The sequence below is a fragment of the Tyto alba genome, unplaced genomic scaffold, assembly GCF_018691265.1.
Source record: "Tyto alba isolate M040663 unplaced genomic scaffold, T.alba_DEE_v4.0 Super-Scaffold_14, whole genome shotgun sequence".
In the NCBI taxonomy this organism is placed as follows: Eukaryota; Metazoa; Chordata; class Aves; order Strigiformes; family Tytonidae; genus Tyto; species Tyto alba.
Window position 1 is genome coordinate 4,616,363 of NW_024881276.1, and position 21,812 is coordinate 4,638,174.

Sequence of the window (21,812 nt, forward strand, 5' to 3'; positions counted from 1 at the left end):
ATTTGTCATGTGCCCGCATTTGTCAGGTGTCCATATCTGCCGTACACCAAACAGTTAAGAATGTCTCAAAGATTATAATGAAGATTACATAGATAAAAATCATAAGCATAGTCTAAAATTAGCAAGCAAATCTTTCTTTTACTGGTGTATAGACTTAGTATCTACCATAGTCCTGGGAAAATCTAGGAAAGATAGGAATGTAGATGTTGAAGGAACCCTAAGATTTCTCAGTTTCTTGGACAACGGTCTTAACTACCTGTGACAGTTATAAGACTAAACTGCTTTTAACTGTCTCCAAAGATGGTAATTTAACAATATCCTCAAGAAAAATAATACCTTATTCAACTGCTCTTGCCATTCTTAGTATCTTAGTATCTTGCTTTCTTAGTATCTAGACTAGAGCTTGCTTGGAGTAAGTTAAGACTATTGTTTCTCATACTAACCTCAGTGAAACTGAAAAACAATCGACCACTGTCTCTTTAAGGACTTCCTACACATTTGATTAACTGTTGTATTTAATACTTGACCTTTTATTCTTATGCAGAACAAACTCATCTTATTTGTCCTTGAAGTGATGCAAATTTGTCATTGTTTTATTTAACACAATTTTCAGATAACTACACGGAAATAAGAAGTTATGATTTAAATTCAGTGTCCTATGATTGCCTTCATTTCATGGATGATAAAGGACATGGAATGACATGTAGATTCAGGCCTAAGAACAGAAGTCCTGGAACATATTTGGTTTCCCCATGAACATCTTTATTTCTACAAAAGGAACTCAAGATGGATATCCTGGACAACTGGTATCTCACCAAAGAAAAAAATATGACAGACAGGACATATGGCCAAACACTGCTTGAGTTCAAAAAAGTGTTCGTATGATATTTGTTAATCTGTATCTATTTTGGAAGATAATTATATTTTATAGGCCTCTCATTGGGAGTATGTTTTCATAAAAGGGCTAAAGGGAAGCATCATGGAAATTATAATACATAAAAAAATGTTAAGTCCAATTCTGAGGGAATTTTGCAAGCACGCAAGTATTGACTTGAATTAAAAAGAGGTCTTGAGCCAAAGCTTTCATTTATTGTGCCTCCAAAACTTCCACTGGCACCAGTGGAAATTCTGGATTGATGAATAAAACATTATCAGATGCTTTGTTTAATTCCAACAGACCAAATGTTTGATTTTGGATTCAATTTTCTTCCCTTAACATAAAAAATTCTGCTTAATGAAAATATATATGATATTCAGCATCCAAGAACACCTCTAAATTCATGTAAGTGTTAACTAAGACTGGACAGACAAATGAATAAAAGTGCTTGACCCCTACTCCAATGCTATAATGTTGACTTCAGATTCTTTTGAAAGATGTATTGTAATTAATAATTGTATTACTGTTTTCCAAGAACTACTATAAAATAAAAGCGCTAAAATTAAGTAAAGGAACTAAAGACACACCTAATCCATGACATGTTCAAGAAAAATAGCCAGATCACAAAAGACCGTATGAGCAATCCAGTTAAGAATCTTGAATGCTTGGTTCCTTTCTTCATTAGCTACTCTCACATGCAGCTACATCCCTGACAGGTATTTAGGCACATGCTTCACCTCAAGCACTGATTTGCTGATTTAGGGCCCAAGGGTTTAAACAATAAAGGAGAAACTAAGACATAAATAAGTGTTATGCTATTAACATAACTGCAACTTTAATAAATGCTTGTGTACAAACAACTTTTTAGCCTACACCAAATCTAAAAAAAAATGTTTTAAAAAATATTCTAGCACATAAATTAAGCCCCTTTTATCTTCAGCAATATTCATGTCCTTGTCATTTAGTTCAACATCCTTGTTCTAATCAAATACTCTTTACTTCAAGTAATTCAGTTCTGTTTACCATTATGATAAATAGACATTTTGCAACAGCTTACAATTTTCCTAAACTGGATAAACTTGTGGGGTGAGAGAATCTTTGTTTCCAGTTTTTACAAAATGTAAATATTAAAATAATACTTTACCTTCTGTCATATTTTGATCAAGACAGAAACTAAAAATAAAGCCTTTATTCTCATCATATTCTAAAAGATGAGCATAAATTTTATGAACAATCAGAACTTTAAGAATCTAGGAATATCTCAGAGAATCTATATGTTTTAAAGGTGAATTAACATTTGCAGAATTCTAATGGGAGTACTTTGTTTAAACATGGGCACATTCATCATCTTGTAGCACTTATTCTGTAGCATAATTGATAAACCTCATTAAAATGATGTATATTATCCCATAAACCATCCCTGATTGCAGAAGAAGTATTGAAATTGTAAGTGTATCCTGAAATATACATGACAGAAGTGTTAAGTTTTATTAGGAAATTACAGTTGAAAAGATAAAGAGTATGCATAACACTACAGGACTTGTTTTTGACTTCATACTCTCACTGTTTGGAGTTCCCTATTTTCTCAAAACAAAATGAAAACCAGTGAATATATTTGTTGGAAAATATTTTTTATTATAAAATGTACAGTATATTGACCTTAATATTATAAAACACTGTAATGTATCAGAGTCTTGTAAAGACCAATAATTTATCAAATGAGACCAAGTTCATTGTTACTCTTTCTAGTCTCATAGTCTGATTTAAAAATATATATAAAATATATAATGAATGATTTGACTGTAGTGTCCTTAGTAGCTGGAAAAGGTTTGTTCATACCTTAAGGTAACTAACGTCTGCACGTATTTTTATTAAAATAGATCACTCTTATTTGCTAAGTTAGTCCTTGATTTTGAAGAGCTGATAGAAGAATGAACAGAAAGGTTAGTAATCATATTCTATAAGGCTAGATTATGTATAAAAGCGCTGCAGGGTATAAAGAAAATTATGTTTTACTAAAGCACTTCTATCACTGCAGCTCATTTATTAACAGTTAATACTTCTTTGGTACTTTTAAGGTGCTTGTTAGAACAAGGAGTAGCTTTGGACTATTGACAAGAATAGAGTACTTTAGGTCTCAGATGCTACTGGATAGCATGAAAAACAACACTTTGCTGTTTTAACAATTTAAAGACCTTTTCCAACGTGTTAGTCTCCTCACTTTCAGTATGTCTACTGCCTCCTCTTATTGCAGGTACTTACTACCCTATTGAGTACAAAAGCAATGCACTTTTAATGAAAATAGGATTATTTCCTTTTTTTTTTTTTCCTGCCCTTGGCCTCCCTGGCTTTGTTGCAAGCTGTACTTTCCTTGTTGCACTCGCTTGGCAGTGACTTGAACACTAGTATCCAGCCAAAGACATTTGTTTTAGCATTAGAATATGTGTATGTAGGTTGTTTTCGAATCACTGCCTAGTATATTTTTAGCAGTGCATTTATAGAAGCCCGCATCCCTTTGAGTAGACTGCTGGATGACTAATGACCCCTGAGGGTGGAGGAATTTGTTTCCATACAGACGGGATTGAGGTCCTGTTGTCAGATGTGATTTGTCCGGAAGCTCCCACGTTATTTCTGCTTTAGGAATCCCAATGGCCATGCAGTTCAGTTTTACTGAATTTCCAGGCCTGGCATAAATGACAGGTGCCGGCTCACTGGTGATCCGGGGAGGATAGGCTATCACAATGACAGGCACATTCATAACAGAAGTGCCGTACTCCGTGGACACCTTGCACAGGTAAGTGCCCCTGTCAAATACAGAAGCCTCGCGCACCGTCAACGAGCCATTCTCCAGCAGGGAAAAGCGACCCACAGCTTGCGGGGCATCCAAAACCATCCCACTGGGCAGCGTCCAGGAGATCTGCGCCCGCTGATTCGGGTGGGTGATGCAATGAAGCTGCAGAGTTTCTCCATTAATGATGCTCACCAGGTTGTTGTACTGGTTGCTGATTTCTGGCCTGAGTCCCACCTTCAGGAAGACTACTCGTTCCACATAACCTCCCGGGTTTCTGGCTGTACAGCGGTAAGTCCCGGCATCCCCAGCGGAGAGGCTGCTGATGTGTAATATCCCATCCCTCTTATGGTAGAATCTGTGCAGACGGCTGCCACTTGGCACCTCAGTGCCGTTGGGGAGGATCCAGCTTGTGCTGGGCTTGGGGTTTCCCTGGACCGAGCAGTTCAGATTGATGCTGTGCCCAGCAATAGCAGTGATCCTTTCACTGACAGGGTCTCTGAAGGAGGGTTTCTCCAAATGGTCTGTGATGAGGAGCTGCACAATCAGTCTCGCTTCCCCTCCTTCGTTCCGCCCAATGCATATGAGCTGCACTGCGTCTGTCTGCCTCACCCCTCTGATGTCCAACGTACCATTGCGATGCACCGTGATCCTGTTCCCATAGTAGGGAGCTGGCAGGATTACTCCTTCTGGAAAAGCCCATAAGACCCGTGGAGCAGGGATGCCTTCAGCTTTGCAGTCAATAAGTTTCCGGCTGTCCCTGATGGCTGTCTCCCTCACAGATGTTATTGCATTGAGATGACCATTGATTCTGGGAGGCTGAACGTTAACGTGGATCCAGACGATTTTCCGATCTTCTCCAGCGCTGTTCCGCACCACACAAGTATAGTTACCGCTGTCAGATCTTTGGGCCTTTTGGATGAGGAGAGTGCCATCCCTGTATACCTGGTATTTGTCAGATAGGGCAGGAATGGGTCTGTTGGTTGGGGAGAGCCAGGTCACTTTGGGAGTGGGTTCTCCTTTCGCTTCACACGCTACTGTGACAACGTCACCATATGGTACATTAATAATGACATATGTTTTGTTCCTGATTGTTGCAGGCTCGGCCACTACTTTCACCCGCACTTTCATCTCATCCTTCCCAATCTGGTTCTCAGCATAGCAGGTGTAGTCCCCTTCCTCTCTCAGTCCAACGTCATTGAAATACAGGGTTCCATTATTGAAGACCACGTATCGCTTTGTCCGGCTGCCGCTGTCATCTGACTGCATGAAGGTATTGATCATGCTGCCATCCGGGAGACCCCAGGAGATCTCAGGATTTGGCAGACCTGTCGCTACACAGTCAACTTTCAGGTCCCCTCCGTACTTGACCTTGTGGTTGTTCTCATTCTTATGTTCTATTTTTGCTGGTTTCATCATCACATTCACTTTGAGGACCACGTAGTCATCCCCAATCTTATTGCGGGCCACGCACAAATAGTCTCCTGCATCTTTATCTGTAACCGAATGGACAACCAAAGTCCCATTGCTGAATACTTTGATTCTAGTCTCCAAGCTACTGTAAAGCAAGAAAAAAGAACAGAACACAAGCTGCAAAATCACATTTTAGATAGTAATTATTGAGTGAAACCTGGGGAAAAAAAAAAACAACTCAACAATACTGAAATAAAGGAGAAGAGCATTCCTATTGTTAGAGAATTAGATGGTCTGAAATGTCCAAGATATTCACCACCAAAAAGCAAATGGAAAAAAATAATTCTACTCACTTGCAACCAAGATATTCTGTTCCATTCAATGACTTTAATGGTGGTTTTGATCATTAAACAACCATTAAAGGTCAAATGACTGCATTTTTGACTCTCTGGACTGCATGTAACATTTAAGTACGGGATCTCTGAAACATTCCACACAAACCTATCGGGACTGTAACTATGGAGTCTTGCACTTGGGTCCTCAGCTAAACAAGTCAAGATGAGCAACTTCCTCTCACATCAGGTATAACATTTTAAACCTTTAGAACAATCACAAAGAAGCAAAATACTGCTTAGCTTTGAAATATGGAAAAAAAGATTTTCAATGTCATAAAAAGCTATTATTCCCTTCCACATCACTATGAAATTGGTGTATTGTGCTCAAAACTAATTTCCTCAGTAGCCCCAGCTTTGTCCCGAAAGAAGATCTCCTGTATATGAAAAACAGCCCCCATAAAGAAATTAAGGAAAAATTGTAAAACCCAGTATTTTGTTGCTATCACTGTAAGGCATAAAATGAATCCTGAATTCTGTGCTATCTATAGGCTATATACATTTTTTGTCAATATGAAAAAAATGATGACTACATTCAGCTATTAAGGAAGTTGTTGACAACTGTGCATTTTAGGTTCCGTATATTTCTCATCTGTCTATAGCGGTCAAAGAATGAGTAATGTATAATGTATAGAGCAGAAATTGTGTTTTCAGCAAAGTCTTAGAACGGCTATTGTAGGTTTGGAGATGTGATATTTTAATTGATACTATGAACATTGGAGAAGGTATTGTTTTAGGCATTTATATGCAACTGGGTTTACACAGACCCTATTGCAAGGTAACATTTATTTATATGATAATTAAATGATCATGCTTACTTAAATAATTATAAGATGATTTATTTGCCCCATATTTACTGTGTATAATGGTTTGTACAACAGATAAACAAAGTTCAATGATCCCATTTCTCCTGGGGAAAAGCAGGCACCTATGCAACTCTGTACAAACTAAGCACAATGGAACAAGCACTACACAAGCTGTGTATCTTAACTTTTGCCATTAGACTTTTTACTACAAGTGGCTGTAAAAGACAGATAGTGGCGGCTTATCCTAAACACTTGAAGCTGACTTTTCAAGACTGTTTTCAAGAAAATTATGCTAAGTTATGACCTGGCTATCTTGATGTAATTTCAAATTCTTCCTTAAAGATTGGGGCCTTATTCAAAACTCACTGAAGTCAAGAAAAAAACTTGACAAAATATGGTCTTTTTCCGTAAGTTCATCTAAACTGTAATTTATCTGTGGCACCTCAAATAATAATTTACCTGTGTAAGGCATCAATCATCCTTTTGGAAGGTAGCCTCCATAATATCCGAGGCCAGGGATCACCAGAAGCACTACAGTCCAAATGCAGGATGCTGCCGTATGTTACATCTGTTCTCTGAGGAGAGCTCCCAGTGATCTTAGCATTCGATGCATGCTTCTTCACATGGAGTTGTATTGTTCTCCTGGCAGCTCCCACCATGTTAGCAGCAACGCACTCGTAAGTCCCACTGTCCTTGGGGGAGATGTTGCGAATATAAAGAGTTCCATTGGGAAAAACAAACAAATTCCCATTGACAAACTGAGAAGGTCGGATCTGTGTGCCATCAAAGACCACCCAGCGGATGCTGGGAGAAGGTGCTGCTTTGGCAGTGCAGTGGATGTTAACACTGCTGCCAAGGGGCAAGGAAATGTTCTCTTGCTTATCCTGCTGGATGATGGGGGGTAAGGCTGCAATGTGCAGCCTCACTGCAATGCTGTCAGCTCCCGCAGCATTGCTTGCTACGCATTTGTAAACTCCTCGGTCTGAAAAAGTTGCTTGCTTGATAGACAAGGTTCGATTTTCATGAAGCATTATCCTGCTTTCTGTGCTGGTGACTGTCTGCAAAATCTTCCTATCTGGGAAAATCCATGAAATATGTGGGCTTGGAGTCCCACTAGCCTGACATTCCATTGCTATGGTTTCTCCAAAATAGACTGTGACATCTCGATAGCGGGAAAGTAAAATTTTGGGCTGGTGGGCTACAACTGTGAGCACAATGATCATTTTATCTATGCCATGCAGGTTCTGAGCTGTGCACAAATACTGCCCACGATCCTGAAGTTGAACATTTCGGATAAGGAGGGTACCGTTTTTCCAGACTTCAAACCTTTGTAACCTGGTGTTGGCTGTCATTAGAGCTCCTGGGAAGATGAGAAGAAAGAAAGAAACAGAAAGTCAAAGGGCTGAAGACAGACATCGTTGCTTTGAAAAAGTCTTATGTAAGATTTCAGATTTACTTAACACCAACTACAACTTCAGATGGATCATATGCCATCTTCTGATATAGCTCAAATTAGTCTTTTTTTCTATTGCAGGACTAACCATACCAGCTTGAAAACATGTACAGTCTGGGAACTTTTAAGGGCTTTATGGTTTAGGATTCCTCTTAAATCTCTATGCAATTTCTCTTTTCCTTCTTATGGAGATGACACACACATCAATATTTAAGGCAGCAATGTTGTCATCATAAATTCTAACTGCTGTGAATAATCAGAGCTGGCTGCTATTCCCTCTTCAAAAAAAGAAACATTAAATATTACAGGTTTTCTTTTACTACAAGAAATACCGCCAAGTTATTTTCACCTGCAATGATTAGTTGCAATTAGACACATTTTATCTATGATTGAGACAGAAATTACTCTCCCGTGTTTTGGACTACTCCTGCAATAATGCTGCACTTCCTTTCAATAACCCAAGTGTTTCTACCCTTAAAAATCATGTGGAAGAACACATTTTTCTCTGTCTTACCTGTAGAGACTTTTGTCCAAGTAATAAAAGGCTTGGGTTCCCCTACTGCATCACAAGGGATAAAAGCATCTGCTTCAGCAAGGATGGACATGCTCTGAGACCCTTTTGTGATGATTTTAGGCCTTTCTCCGCGTACCCCAAAATTAGTAGAAGACTGAATTACAGTTGAATTGTGTGGCATAGTGCCTCCCAAATAAGGCACAGATGGAACTTTTTGATGACGATGATGGACATTTTTAAAAGGGTGAACTGTAGTGGGTATCTGCGGTTTTGTGCGCTGAGAGAGAAAGGCTGGAGGGGTAATCTTCAAAATCACTGGTGGTGGTGATGTGGTGGTTGTGGCGTGTGGCACTGGAGGCACTGGAATAGCTGTAGCTTTCTGCACTGTAGGGGAGACCTGGGCAGACTTCTCATTTGTGTCTTTTGGGACTAGCTGACTAGGGACCACTGGTTTGGGATGCATACTTAAGTGAGGGAATATCCTTGTTCTGTTGAAAAGGAATGGCATTCTGGAACCGGGATAATAGGGGGTCCCTTGACTTGGCAGTCTCCCTGCTGTGCCTCTGTTATCTGGAACATAGTTATTTCCAAAAAATCTTGAATTAATATTATATCTGTTCTGACCCAGATTACCAAACTTGCTTTCAGTGAATGGATTTGTTTTATGAAACGGAGAGGCTTGTGTTGGGGTAGTTGTTTCCCTCTGAGAGGTAAAAAGTTTTTTGTCCTGGATGGTATGTGCTGCATATGCTGTGATCTCTGGTTTGTTTGTGTAGTGAGGAGGCTGGTGTGTTATAAAATAGCGAATTGAGCCTTGTGTTACAATATATGGAGGCTTCATCGTGCCTCTTAATGGAATGTGCTTTGGAGGCACAACAGGCAGTCTTTGGTTTAGGCTCGGTATCATTCCAGCAGGTGGATGGGGAAGGTTTGGATTTAGCAGTAAACTGTTGTTTGACTTGCTACTATACAACTCTTTGAATTGCTCCTCTTTCAACTGTATGCTAATTCTATTTTGGCTAGAGGAAGGAGTAGGGTGTACATTCCATCTTGAGCTCACCACCATTTTGTCACCGTCTGCTTCAACTTGTTTTGTTTCTGGGAGCCTTTCTTGATTGAAGGCATTACTTTCCTTAGTGGTATAATCAAGAAAAGGATGTGAAGTGCTTGAAATGGAAGGGGGAAGAGTGTCAAATTTTAAAAATGGAATAAAGGCAGTGGATGTAGTTGGAAGCTTTTCAGTTGTCTGCAAAGTGGGATCATGACGAAATTCATGTGACGTAGCTTCCTTTTTATCCAAAGAAGATGTCTTTGTCCCAGTCTGAGAAGAGATTGATTTCTTTGTTTCTCTAAGTGGAAAAGTCTGAGATTCTGTCATGCTGAAGAGGGAGGACAAAGTAATCATCTCGTGTTGCCAAGGTGGCTCAGTTACTGCTGGTGTTTCTAAAGATTCTGTGGACTTCCATGGCTCCTTTGAAACTAAGAGGTCCTTAAAAACTTCCACTGTGCCAACAGGAATATTTAAGTCAGTCATAGTGGGATATATCAGCTGGAATGTTCCAGCAGTTGTATCATTAACCACAGTTTCTGAGTCAAATAGGATAGGCTCTTCTCGAGATTCTGGTTTTGTAGATAGTGTCAAGCTGTTCATATTCTCGGAAGCTGTTGTGCTTGATTGTTCTGCCTTACTATTCATAGTTTTAGAATCTGCTTTAACGCCCTTCTCCTCAGATATATTGTCTAACGAGTGGTATGTTGGCACCTCACTTTGCTCTGGTTTCAGAGGTACACGTGACTTTTTCGTGGGTACTGAGTCATGTACAACATATGATGATAGAATCGTGATAGGTGCAGTCACTGGAAGTACCAAAGTTTCAGGAGCAGTAGACAGTGTCACATGTTTTGCTTCAGTTGGAGAAGCAGTAGGCCCAAAGAAGGAAGTTGTGACCACCTCTCTGATTTTGGTAATTTTCTCTAAGACAACTGGATCAGTAACTAATGAAGGAGTGAATTCCATATGCTCCTCTTCCTTAGCCTGTATTTTGAACCTGTTCTTAAGATCAGGACTTTCAAGAGTTGCAGAAGTTCTAGTCACAGTTTCAACTTCAGGTGTCCTTGAAATGATGGGCATTGCCTTTGTGGTTAAAACAACATGGGGGAAAGGCTTTGGTCTTTGTCGGATTCTGTTTGGCCTCAATCTCCTTCTCCCATAAGGTCTTTTCCTAGCATGCTGAGTAACAAGTGAAGGCACGGTCTTTTTATAGGGAGCTATTGCTGTGGCCACAGTGGTCAATCTACTGATGGAGGAGGCATTTCTTATCCCCTCTGCTGTTCTAGGAATAACATTAGTACTATGCAAAATGAATGTGGGATCTGGTTTTGGAGTAGTCAGGTTTCTACGTTCTCCTCCCTGAAAACTCTCTGCATAACTCCTGGACACGCCTTCTTGAGTCACTGTATTCCTGTGGGTCTCAGGTTCTTCCTTGCTCTGAACCTTGATGAGTGTGACAGCTGGAAAACTTGTACTTAAGTCTGCTATTTTTGTCTGATCCATGGATACTTCTTTGTGCTGGTATAGCAAGCCATTGCTCTTTTCTGTAACAAATGGAGAAATGGATGAAGAAATGGTAGCAGTGCCTACAGAATCTGTTGGGGTAAACTCATCCAACTGAGAAGGTGTTAAACTTATAGTGTCAACACTCATCGAGCCCACTTCATTTAACTTCACGGTTGTCTCTAAGATGCTATGAAGATCCACAGTCTGAGATTCAGCTAGGACAGTAGCATCAAGTGGTAGCTCAGCAAAAGCAGAATTTTCCTCTGATGTAGAAGATATAGTTCTATCTGAATTTTCCAATGTGAATGAACTGCTCTGAATATTAGGAAAGCTTGTTACAATTTGTCTGGTTAGAGGTTCTTCAGTGACAGCATGGGTATTTTCTTTGAATACGACTAAATCATCGGTCATGACATCAAGATGCTGCTGGCCTTGGGGTTGCACAGCTGCAGAGACAGGAGTCAAATATGGACCCAAGCCAGGAATCTCTACAGAGTATATACTTGCAGGTGTCTCTAAAGCCCTGTGGTTAAAAAAGGATTCAGTTTCTGATCTTGTTAATATGGACTGGACTGAAAATGCTTTAGTGTTGTGGGAAACAGTGACTGAGAATGGCTCATCTTCACCCACAGGTGATGAATCAGCAGAGGAATCTACCACATCAGCTACTGCCTCTGAAGGTGGAGGGCTGGCTACTGGCTGAGGGACTGGAGTAGTCTTATGCATGATTGATGGCAGTTCAGTTGTTAAAGGAATGGCTGTAGCTGTTGTTGTTCTAGGAAGATTCTTCCCACGGACCTTTGCCAAAATGTCAGCCCAATGCTGTGGATTAATCTGCTTGCTGGCCACATTAATCCTCCTTCGAGATTCAAATACTCTCCGGCCTTCTGCAACATTGCTGTCTTGGGTTCTATCAGTACTTTTCCAGACTTTCATTTTCCTTCTGCCTTTCTTCCCCTTTTTAATTTGAGCCTCTGGCACCTGTTCACTTTTTTGTTTAAAGGGTACTTCCCAGTCTTTCAGGTGGCTCTTTCTGTGTGTGAACTCCTCCACCCCTCCTGCCCCTGATCCCCCTCCGTCATCTATGACTGAACCTCTTGTTTTTGACAAACTTTTTGAGCCCAGGCGCTTTTTTAGTTTTATCCTTTTAAATGACCTGTCAGACACCATTTTATTTACTGTGACCCTTACAACAAACTGGTCTGATCCCTGCTGATTGACAGCCACACATCTGTAATGGCCACTATCACTGACATGGCTTTTTGGAATAAGCAAAGTACCATTGTCCAACATATATCCTTTTGAAGAGTTTGATAAATCGTTAAGTACCCGGCCGTTTGGAAGAATCCAGCTCAAGTGTGGCTCTGGGATGGCAACTGCATTGCACGGCAAAACTATTGGATCTCCAACATTTTTTTCAACTCTCACTACATCTGAATCAGCTACCTGAACAGCTGGAGGCTGCACCAGAAGTCTGTAAGCCATTATGTCCACATCATCTCTCACTTGGGCAATGCAGTGGTACAAACCTCCATCCGTGTAACTCACTTCTTTGATTATTAGCTGGCCGCTACTGAGAACAGAAAACCTACTGTCTTTCTGATTAAATGGTGCCTGCAGTTTAGTCCCATCTGGGAAGAGCCACTGAACGGAGGGGCTCTCAGAGGCTTTCACATTGCAGCTCAGCTGACACTCTGACCCTTCCACCACACTCTGTGCTGTCCTTGTGCTCTGGTTTTGCTCTATCATTACCCAGCTCCTCTGCTGCCCAGTGTCTTTGGTATGAATTATCTGAGAAAATACAGTAAAAAAAGATAGCACCACTTTTTTCCCTGTACTCTGGCGCCTGTTTAACTGGATATTTATAAGAGGTTGCATCACCCAGGAAGGCTCGGCCAGTAATTGAGCTTTTACACCTGTGTAGTAAAGAGCATCATAATCAGAGCCTTGCCTGTACCGATAGCTTATTTTAGGCTCTTTGCTGAGCATAAGTTCCCTCTCTAATTTGACAGGCACTTCACTGTAATAAGCTATAAGCTTCCACAGTTTTTCATAGTTTTCTCGATTCATTGGACATTCAAAATCCAGTGAAATTGTAGCATTTATATCAATCTCCTGAGCCTGGATTTGATTCCACTGAATTTTGGTAGAGCCTGTCGGTTTTTTGATTTCACAGTTCAGGTGGACTACATTGCTGTGCTCATCAGTCATATTTAGAGTAATGTTCCATGGAGAGGACTGAAGGTCTTCCAGAGGGAGTTCGTAACTGTCACCATCTTCTTCATCCTGAGTGCTGCTATTCTGCCTCAGTGAGGACTGAATGACAGGCTTCCTACAGGAAATATCTTTCAAGTTTTGAATATCTTCTTTCTGTAGCTGTTTCGGGCTGTTGCACTTTGGGCAGAGCTGTCCCCCTTCATAGGCTTTGTCCTTTTTGCATTTCAAAACACCTGCAAGAAAAAAAAAAAAAAAAAAGAAAGAAAATGGGTGGGGAGAAACAAGTAAGTGAAGAACTCTGTTCTAGAGTTAGAGAACTCTCAGGTGTGAAATGGATCACATGAGGAACACATTATGGCACATGACACATAAGAAAAGGCTTTTAAAATGGCAGCCCTTTATCTTCACAGTTGAATGGGCATGTGATTCTCAAATCGACCACAATCTCTTCTGACTTTAATGAGAGGATTGAATAAGCCATCCTTCTGAAAATTAGATTCATTGCCTCTGAATAAAATGCCTAGAAATTGAAGTCTTCAGAGCAACATTTTGTAAGTTAGTAAAATTCTATGCTGTGTCAAAAAGTCTTCATCTGTACAGTGACAGCTTATTCATCTAACTCGTGGATCTAATGTGGAGGACTGGGTCCTCTCAGCTTTCAAAAATGCAGCATTTACCTGAGAAATGCTGGAGTTCCTCGTTAAATAATCCAGGAAGCTTTTTATTTTTCTCTATTCTTAACAACGGTACTGGCAATAGCTACCAAAATCCGCTGACTAGTTCCTGCACTTACAAGCTATTCATCAGCAGCAAAAAAAAAGGAGAAAGTGCCACGTCTTACCTGACCTCCGAAATAACTGTAAACTCTGTAATGATAAAATAAAAGCTAAAACAGAGGAGTGCTAAAACAGGAAATGATAGCCTTGACTCCTCTTCTACCAGTGCCAGAAAGACTCTTGTCTGCAAAGTAACAGTCATATATTTATTAAATTGTTCTGATCGCTAGAATGTCAAATGTGTCCTTACATATTTAGTTTGGAAACACTGTAAATAAAATGTATTCCAGTTATTCTAGGAATAAGTGTCATGCTGATCACTCCTGAGGAAGGAAGGATCTTTGAATGAATGAACAATATATGGGTGGGATATAAGGCAAAATGGTAGGAGAAGGGGAAAAGAGTGGCAAAATTTCATACCATTTTTTAATTCAAAAATATATGCTTCTTGAGAAGTTCTTACAAATGGAATAATTAACTGAACCAGTCTATCACTTGCAGATTCAAAGATAAGGAAAATACGCTTCATGATAGAACTGGCCCACAATCAACCTGGCAGTGTCCACACTGGTCTGAAGAACTTTAATAACTCTATATGGACAGAATTCCCAAAGAAATTAATGTTATAGCTGTATAAAGTTACAACATCTGTCATACATGAAAATATCATGGATGAATTCTTTTCTCTTTCCAGTAATCACTACTGTTGTAGTGTAAAAAAGCAATCTAATTGAATAAAAATGCTAACAAGCCAAAACCACGCATTGAAAGAAAGTTCCTCTAATATTTTGTTGTTGTAGCTTACAATGAAACTTAAGTACACTTAATACACATATATACAATTTATACACAATAGTTGCAATTAAACGACAATTTCCTCTTAATATTTTAGCAACAGCTCTGGTGTAACACCAGTCCCTCTGGCCTACTATGGTAAGCACTCCGTTACACTAGATGGGGCATGGAGATGCCCAAATGGAAAACTGACATTTGAAAACCCCCTCATTTAGAGTATTTCTGATATAGAGGCATTACAGAACTGGTTTGTTTGTTTGCTTGTTTAATTTTGTTTCTGGTATTTCACTTCTGCATATGACCAGAAGCGTTACAGCCAATGTGGCATTTATCTCACATCTAAGCCTAATCAAAGTTAGACCAGTCATTCTAGGAAAAAAATGGCAGGATTGTAGGTGTTCTCTGAAAATACTTAGAATAGATTTGCTCCATCATATAAGGAAGCTGTGGTCGATGAAGAAATACAGATAGACATAAAAGATGCATATTACAGCCTTAACGTTAACAGCATTAGAGGACTCATTCAGGAATTTGGAAACTTGATTTCCATTCCTTCCTTAGACAAACAAGTTCAAATCCAATGTTCCCACCTCCCATGGGAGCACATAGTTACTAGCTTTGTTGGTTAAGGGTAATTGCCAGCCCTTAGTCAAACGGGTACCGCTGCACAAAGGAACACGCTAACAGGTTATAACCTCTCCTCCTTCCAGTCATAAACTTCATTATCACTGTTTCCACCTTGAATATAACAGCTAATTCCTTTGTTGTTGAATACAGATTTTTAGCTAGTGACACACAACTGCTTCCTCTTTATACTGTTTTTTAAATGCATGCATTTAGTGAATGGTAACAGAACATAATAGTGCACACAGGCATCATGTAAGTAGTAATAGGAAGTAAAAAACCCATCCGTATGCAGAACAAGAAAAAAAAAAAAATCTAACATTATGAGTTGAAGAAGCATTGGTGGTTTTGCTCTTACCTCCAGAAACTTCATTCCATTCAAGAAGCCACTTTAAACTGCAGTCACAGGCCCATGGATTCCCATGAAGGTAAAGATTTTCCAGCAGTGGCATGCCTTGAAACATCCCTGCAGGCAAGGTCCTAAGAGCATTTTCAGATAGGTAGAGATGTCTTACAGTTGACAGTTTGAAAAAATCAAGGACCATAAATGTTGAAAAGGTGTTGGGGTGAAGCTGCTGGAGCAAATTTCCTTCTAAGTGGACCAGTCTCAGAGAAGTTAATCCATTAAAAGCATTTGGATGAATAAATTCAATTCTGTTGTGGTCCATGTGCAGTCTCATTAAGCTTGAAAGTCCTTGGAGAGTTTGGCCAGTTATGACTTTCAATTTATTGTAACTAATTTTGAAAACCTAAAAATAAAAAAAAAAAAAAAAAAGAGATTAATTTGGGGTTTTGATCTAAATACAAACAGAATAGCAAGCAAGCAGAATTTTTCCTCCCACATTCAAATATCTTTTTCACCACTGAAAAATTATATGCTGGTCAAAGAGGGAGAATACAACTGAGTATTAGTTGGCATTATTAAGTATGACATAGGCATACTTAATAGATCTCCAGTGTATCTGGGGGGAAAATGGTATCCTAAGAAATCTTAAGAAAGGCACTACAAAAAATGCTTATTTTTGTCTTCTGTTATTCATGAAAGTTAGAATTTATGAAATTTAGGAAGACTCGAGCATTACCTGTAGAGACACAAGACCTTTCAAAGCACCATTAGGTATATTCTGAATGTCATTTCCATGTATCATGAGCAATTCCAGTTTTGTAAGTCCTGCAAAGGAGTTTTCGTATACAGACTGTATACTGTTAAACCTGGAAAAGAATCGCGTGTGCAGTTACATTGTATGCACTGATTGTCAGGGACTGCAAATGTAAAATTAGTATAACCTAACTTTCAGGAAAAATTGGAGGGCTCCTAATGCATTGTCAAAGGGCCAGAAGTTACTGAAACATTTTTACAAGGCCAAGTATACTTAGTTCATGTTTATATTAAGATTTCTTTTAACTCAATTTGTGGCACTTTAGCCATAATTTAGGAGTAAGAGTAATAAATAGGCGTTTAAGTTCTAATAGTTGTCAGTATGTTTTTCCATGCAGCTCAGTTTATGGAATGGTAATAAATTAATGGCCTGTAGCCAACCAATGATGCTATGGAGCCTGGCAACCTAGTCAGGCTGCAGTGTTGCCAAAACAGCATCTAACAATAAATGAATAAATATTTGGAGGGAGAACATTAAAAATGGAAATCTCCCAAACAGCACGAGATGCAGGAACTCACATCCTGCTTCACTCACTGTTGAAACATGTAATTGGCTATACCAACTCATTACATAAGATCTAGGAATTGACCTTTCAATTATATAATCTGAGCCGAGAAACTCCTTTTCGAGAAGGAATACAGAAAACCTACTTTAAAAAAATAATTCCATTTCACTTTGGACAAATAAATCAGGTTTTATTTGCCAAGATGGAAGTCTTACGTTTGGCGGCCTAGCTCTACATTTGGGTTTTCCATATGTAGACATAAAATTAAATGTATGAGCTCATCTGGGCATGAAGCCTCTAAATTAAGTACAGAATTTTAAAGATTTTTCCTATTTTTTAACACTTTCTAGAAAGGAAGAGACACCAAGAAATTAAAATACTTTGAATATGGAGGAAATACTTTTAGATTCTTACCATGTTATCTATCTGAAGATTCTGAATTTGCTAAAAATGTAGACTACTGTTTTGATATTTTTAGTTCTATAACAGATCTACTAGGCTTACAGAAGTCATCCTCTTAAAATTCCTTATTTCAACATCAGCCCTTCTAAAAAATATAAACTTCTCTAAATGAAAATTTTTCCTAAATTGTTTCCAGCTAGGAAAATAATATTTACCTCCTAAATATATAGCACCTCTGAAATAGAAATATGGTAAAAACTTTTTTCCAAAACGAAACAAACACAACAGATAGGTAAAACTTTCTTCCTGGGAAAGGATACAACTCAGAAAATGTCATTTGTGGTGCTTAAGTTCCTTGGGAAAAAAAAAAAAAAATCCTACAGGTCCAAAGGCAATGGAATAACTATGGTTTTACTGTATTAGTTCAAGATATGCTGCATCTCATTGTTCTCCAAAATGCTACCCAGCTACATCATAGCATTTTACTCTTACTGTATTTTTTTACATCGGGTATAAAACTTGACACTTAGCAGAAATACCACAGAAGGTTTAATTCAATATATTTTTTTTTATACAATATAAAAGACTACACGTCTTATCTGCCAAGAAGAACTGACACCATGATAGAAATATTTATTTGCAAATAATAGTAACTTCCCTTTGAAACACGGAGGCTACACTAAAACTTTTTCCCCGCCAGCTGAGAGAAACAGCGCCTGCAAATAACCACCCATCTCTGCAATTCTACACGCAGCGACCCCGGCACGCCACACGTGTGCGAAGCCTTCCGCGATTCCCCCCACCCCCCCCACCCCCCCCCCAAGAACATAAACCCGTTTTTTCCGCACTGCCATACGAACCCCAAATTGATTCTTTCCACGTGTTTCGACATCCTGGCCGGCACGGCTGCTAGGGACCGAAAGGTGCAGTGGACTTCGGTGGGGAGGTAGCAGGCGCAGGGGTGGGGGCAGCCCAGGGCGGCCGGCGGCAGCCCCAGCCCCAGCCCCAGCATCAGCACCACGGAGAGCGCCCCCGCCGCCGCCCGCTCCCCCATTTTGTCGCCTCCCCTCGCCTCGCTCCTCCTGGGCCGTCCCGGGGATGCGCGTGTGGAGGGGGGAGGTAGGAGGAAGAGAGAAGAAAAGAACATTTTTAAAAAAAAAAAAAAAAAAAAAAATCCTTTAGAAACTCTTTATATACCTAGCGATGCTCTGCAGCGTCCCGGGAGGTCTGTGGACAAGGCAAAGGTCAATCGGAAAGAGGTTTTCTGTCTCTCGCGTCATTTGATACTTCAGAGTTGACTTTTCCCCCATAATTCGCTTTTCTACTAAATGCCTGTTCTGCTAAAGTTGTGCCGTCTCCCTGTGGTAAACAGGTTTGTTCTATATGTCTCTCTAAGTCTCTGAAAAATTAGGAAACTTCAGCGGAAGCATCTAGTTGAAGCAAATTGCCATGGCTCCCTCTACAGTCAATGAAAGAAAAAAAAAGCTATCCACAGTCACTTGAAGATGAATAGTATCAGGCATCCACCAGATCGGATACCTAGAAATAGTACAGTTCAGCCTCATTAGGTCCCTAATTAGCTAACCCACCTAACCTAGCTGCCTAAATTTTAGACAGGCTACTAACTGCCAGGAGGGCAAAATGTGGCTGAATAAATCCCATTCATAATGTATATAGGAAATGGTTTCACTGAGAGAGAGAAAGAATTGGCTGTCCATGTGAATCTGGGCTCTGTCATCCTTTGCTGCGCACTACTGTGCGATGTTGGATGTGGTTTTACATTGGAATCTTAACCAAACAGGAGTTGTGAGTAATCAGAATTGATAAAACTTGACAATTCATTTAAAATCATAAGCATAGACCTCGGAGGAAATATAAGCAAGAGAATGTATAATCTTGCCTTGCCTATCAACACTAAAGTTCAGATTTTCAGAACTGTGCATCTAAATCTGGGTGGCTAGACCAGTGGAGAATCATTTAAAAATGCACACTGTACTAGAACACACAAGAAAACACAATTGTTACTGACCTTGAGTACTAGTAATTTCTGAAAATAAACCAATTTATGTAGATGTCTAATTACAGACAAAGTTACAAACGAAGTTAGCAGCCTAACTTTATCCCTACCATCAGAATTGGAGCTCTTCAGATTAAAGCCATACAGGAATGCAGGCTACTATTAGTAGCAGATATTTAGTATTCCTGCTCTTGTACAATTGTGTGACAACGATGGAAAGGCATTCAGTCCTACTAGATATTACGGGTTCCATTAGTCATTGCTTTTAGTATAAAAGTCAGCTTTTCTCAGATCTGCTAGCAGCGAGACACACATTTTTTCTTTTTTCCTAAGACCATCATGTGCAAACCATTACAGTTCAAAGGAGAGGCTCGTCGGGATGAAGAGGTTTCTCGAATATCTGCGGTCAAGTTAATGAGACGTTTACCATTCTTTACAAGACAAATAGCTTTTAATTTGCTTAAGAATATTCAGGTGCTGCTTTCCTTAATGTTCCCTTTAATGAAAACCCCCTCTAACCCCCACCCTCCCCATTCCAACTCCCTTTGGGGAGGGGGCACCGCACTTCCTCACGGGAGGTGCTCGCCGAGGTGAAGAGGCAACCGCAGGGGCTGGGGAAGAGCGGGCCAAGGGTAAGAAACAACGTAAGAAACCACAACGGCGGCGCGCGGGGCCTCCCACGCCCACGCCGAAGCCGCGCGCCGGTGTTTTGGCGGGAGAAGCCCCCGGCGCGGCCGCGCCCGCTCCCACCGCCCCGCCCCGCCGCACGGGGGCGCCCTCCGGCGCCGCCCGCCATTGGCTGCCTCCGCCGCCGCCGCGCAGGGCGGCAGCCAATGGGCTGCGGCTCCGCCACGGCCGGCGGGGCGCGGCTGCGGGGGGGTGGTTTGGAGGGGGGTCGTTTTGGTGGGGGGGGTGGTGGTTTGCGGGATGGGGGGGGGGTTTGGGGGGGGTCGTTTTGGTGTGTGGGGGTGGTGGTTTGCGGGATGGGGGGGGGGGGGGGGTTTGGGGGGGGGAGTTGCGGGGTGGGGAGCAGCCAGGCGGGGCCGCGGCGCTGCCCGCGCCGTTCGTCGCGGGGACCGCGCCCACCCCGCGGGGACATTTGCGTGGGGAGGGGGGGGGGGGAGCGGCGGGTCCCGCGCGGCGCTGCCCCTCCCGCCGGGCCGGGCCGTGCGCCAACCGCGGCCATGGTGGAGGGGACCGGGGAGGAGGAGCGGTTCCCCCCCCACACTCCTTCCCACCCGTGTTTTTTTTATTTTTTTCCCGTACCGGAGGGCAGATGCTCCCCACTAAGGGAGAATGTCCCCGCCGGGCTGAGGGCAGGGGCTGACACGGCCCACGGGGCGCCCAGCCGGGCAGCCGCGCCGCTCCCCTCCCCTCCTCCCGCGCAGTCCCGCGATGAACCCCCCCACCTACCCCCCAACACAACCCCCCCTACACCCCAAACCACCCCCCCACGCACACCCATCTGGTCCGCGGCAGCCACCACCGGCCGCGCGTGGGCTCCTTACCTGCAACCGGGCGCGGCCGTCTCAGCGGGCTCTGCCCGCCGCTCCCATGCCCTCGGGGGGGTGCGGGCGGCCGGCGGCGTGGGGCGGCCGGCGGCTACCCGGCTCCCGGCCTCGCCACCGGCACCGGCACCGGCTCGCCCAGAGGCATCGCAGCCCGCGGCGACCCGCCTCGACGCCGCTTTAGGACTCCCCATGGCCCGTCATCCTGCGGGATCCGCCGCCCGGCCTCGGTCCCCACGAACAAGCATAAGCGACGCGCGGCAGCCGGTCAGGACGCCGTCGGGGGCGCCGGTTTTTGTTGTTTTTTTTTTTGTAAGTTTTTTTCTTTTTTTTTCTTTTTTTTTTCTTTTTTTTTTTTTTTTTTTTTTAATTACTGCTCTTTTTCTCCGAGAGCTCGCCTTCTCCGGGATGCCCCACGTCCCCCGCGGGAAGCCGCGGCGCTCGCCGATCCCTCAGCCCCGGCGGGTGCCGAGCGCGTCTCTCCGGGAACTCCGTGGGCGAGCGGGCGGGGGGGCGATGCCGGCGGCTCCCCGCCGCTTGCCGGGCGCGCAGCCTCCCGCCGCCCGCCGCGGCATGGGGACGAGGGGCGCGGGGTGCCGGGGCTCCGCCGCTCCGCCCGCCTCCCCGCGCGGGGCGCTGTGCCGGGGGAGGGCGCGGCGGAGCGGCTCCTCTTGCCGGGTGGGCGGCCCCTCCGTGGGGTGGGGGGGGGGGGGGGGCTGCGGGCGGGCCCGCGCCTCTCCGCGGGGCGGGGGGGGTTCGGGGGGGAGGTGGGCGCCGGGGCCGGCCCGGGGCGGGGGCGGGGAGGAGGGGGGGGGGGGGGGTGGGGAGAGTCGCGCCCGCTCGTGGGTCCGGGACCCGAAGCTCACGGAAAGTTTGTTTCTGGGATCTGGGCGGATCCAGCGGTCGGGAAACACTCAAGAGGAGCAGCTGGTCGCGTTTTAGCACACGCACACGCACGCAGGGTCCCGGCGTGTAACCCCGAAACTGGAGCAACCAGCCGGGATTTCT

At 42.7% G+C, this 21,812-nt stretch overlaps 1 protein-coding gene across 2 annotated transcripts; it reads right to left on the bottom strand.

Moving 5' to 3' along the window:
* Positions 1–732: 732 nt before the first annotated feature.
* Positions 733–21,433, bottom strand: MXRA5 (matrix remodeling associated 5). Of its 2 annotated transcripts, none has more exons than XM_042788684.1 (7): positions 20,805–21,433; positions 18,140–18,361; positions 16,295–16,424; positions 15,571–15,961; positions 8,244–13,250; positions 6,736–7,636; positions 733–5,220 (listed from the first exon to the last, which is right to left on the bottom strand). In XM_042788684.1, exons 1-7 carry the CDS (start codon positions 20,996–20,998, stop codon positions 3,312–3,314), a joined length of 8,754 nt encoding a protein of 2,917 aa, XP_042644618.1. In that variant the 5' UTR covers positions 20,999–21,433; the 3' UTR covers positions 733–3,311. The 2 variants fall into 2 exon arrangements, with proteins under 2 accessions (XP_042644618.1, XP_042644617.1); XM_042788683.1 differs by having other exon boundaries at positions 733–5,223.
* Positions 21,434–21,812: the final 379 nt, after the last annotated feature.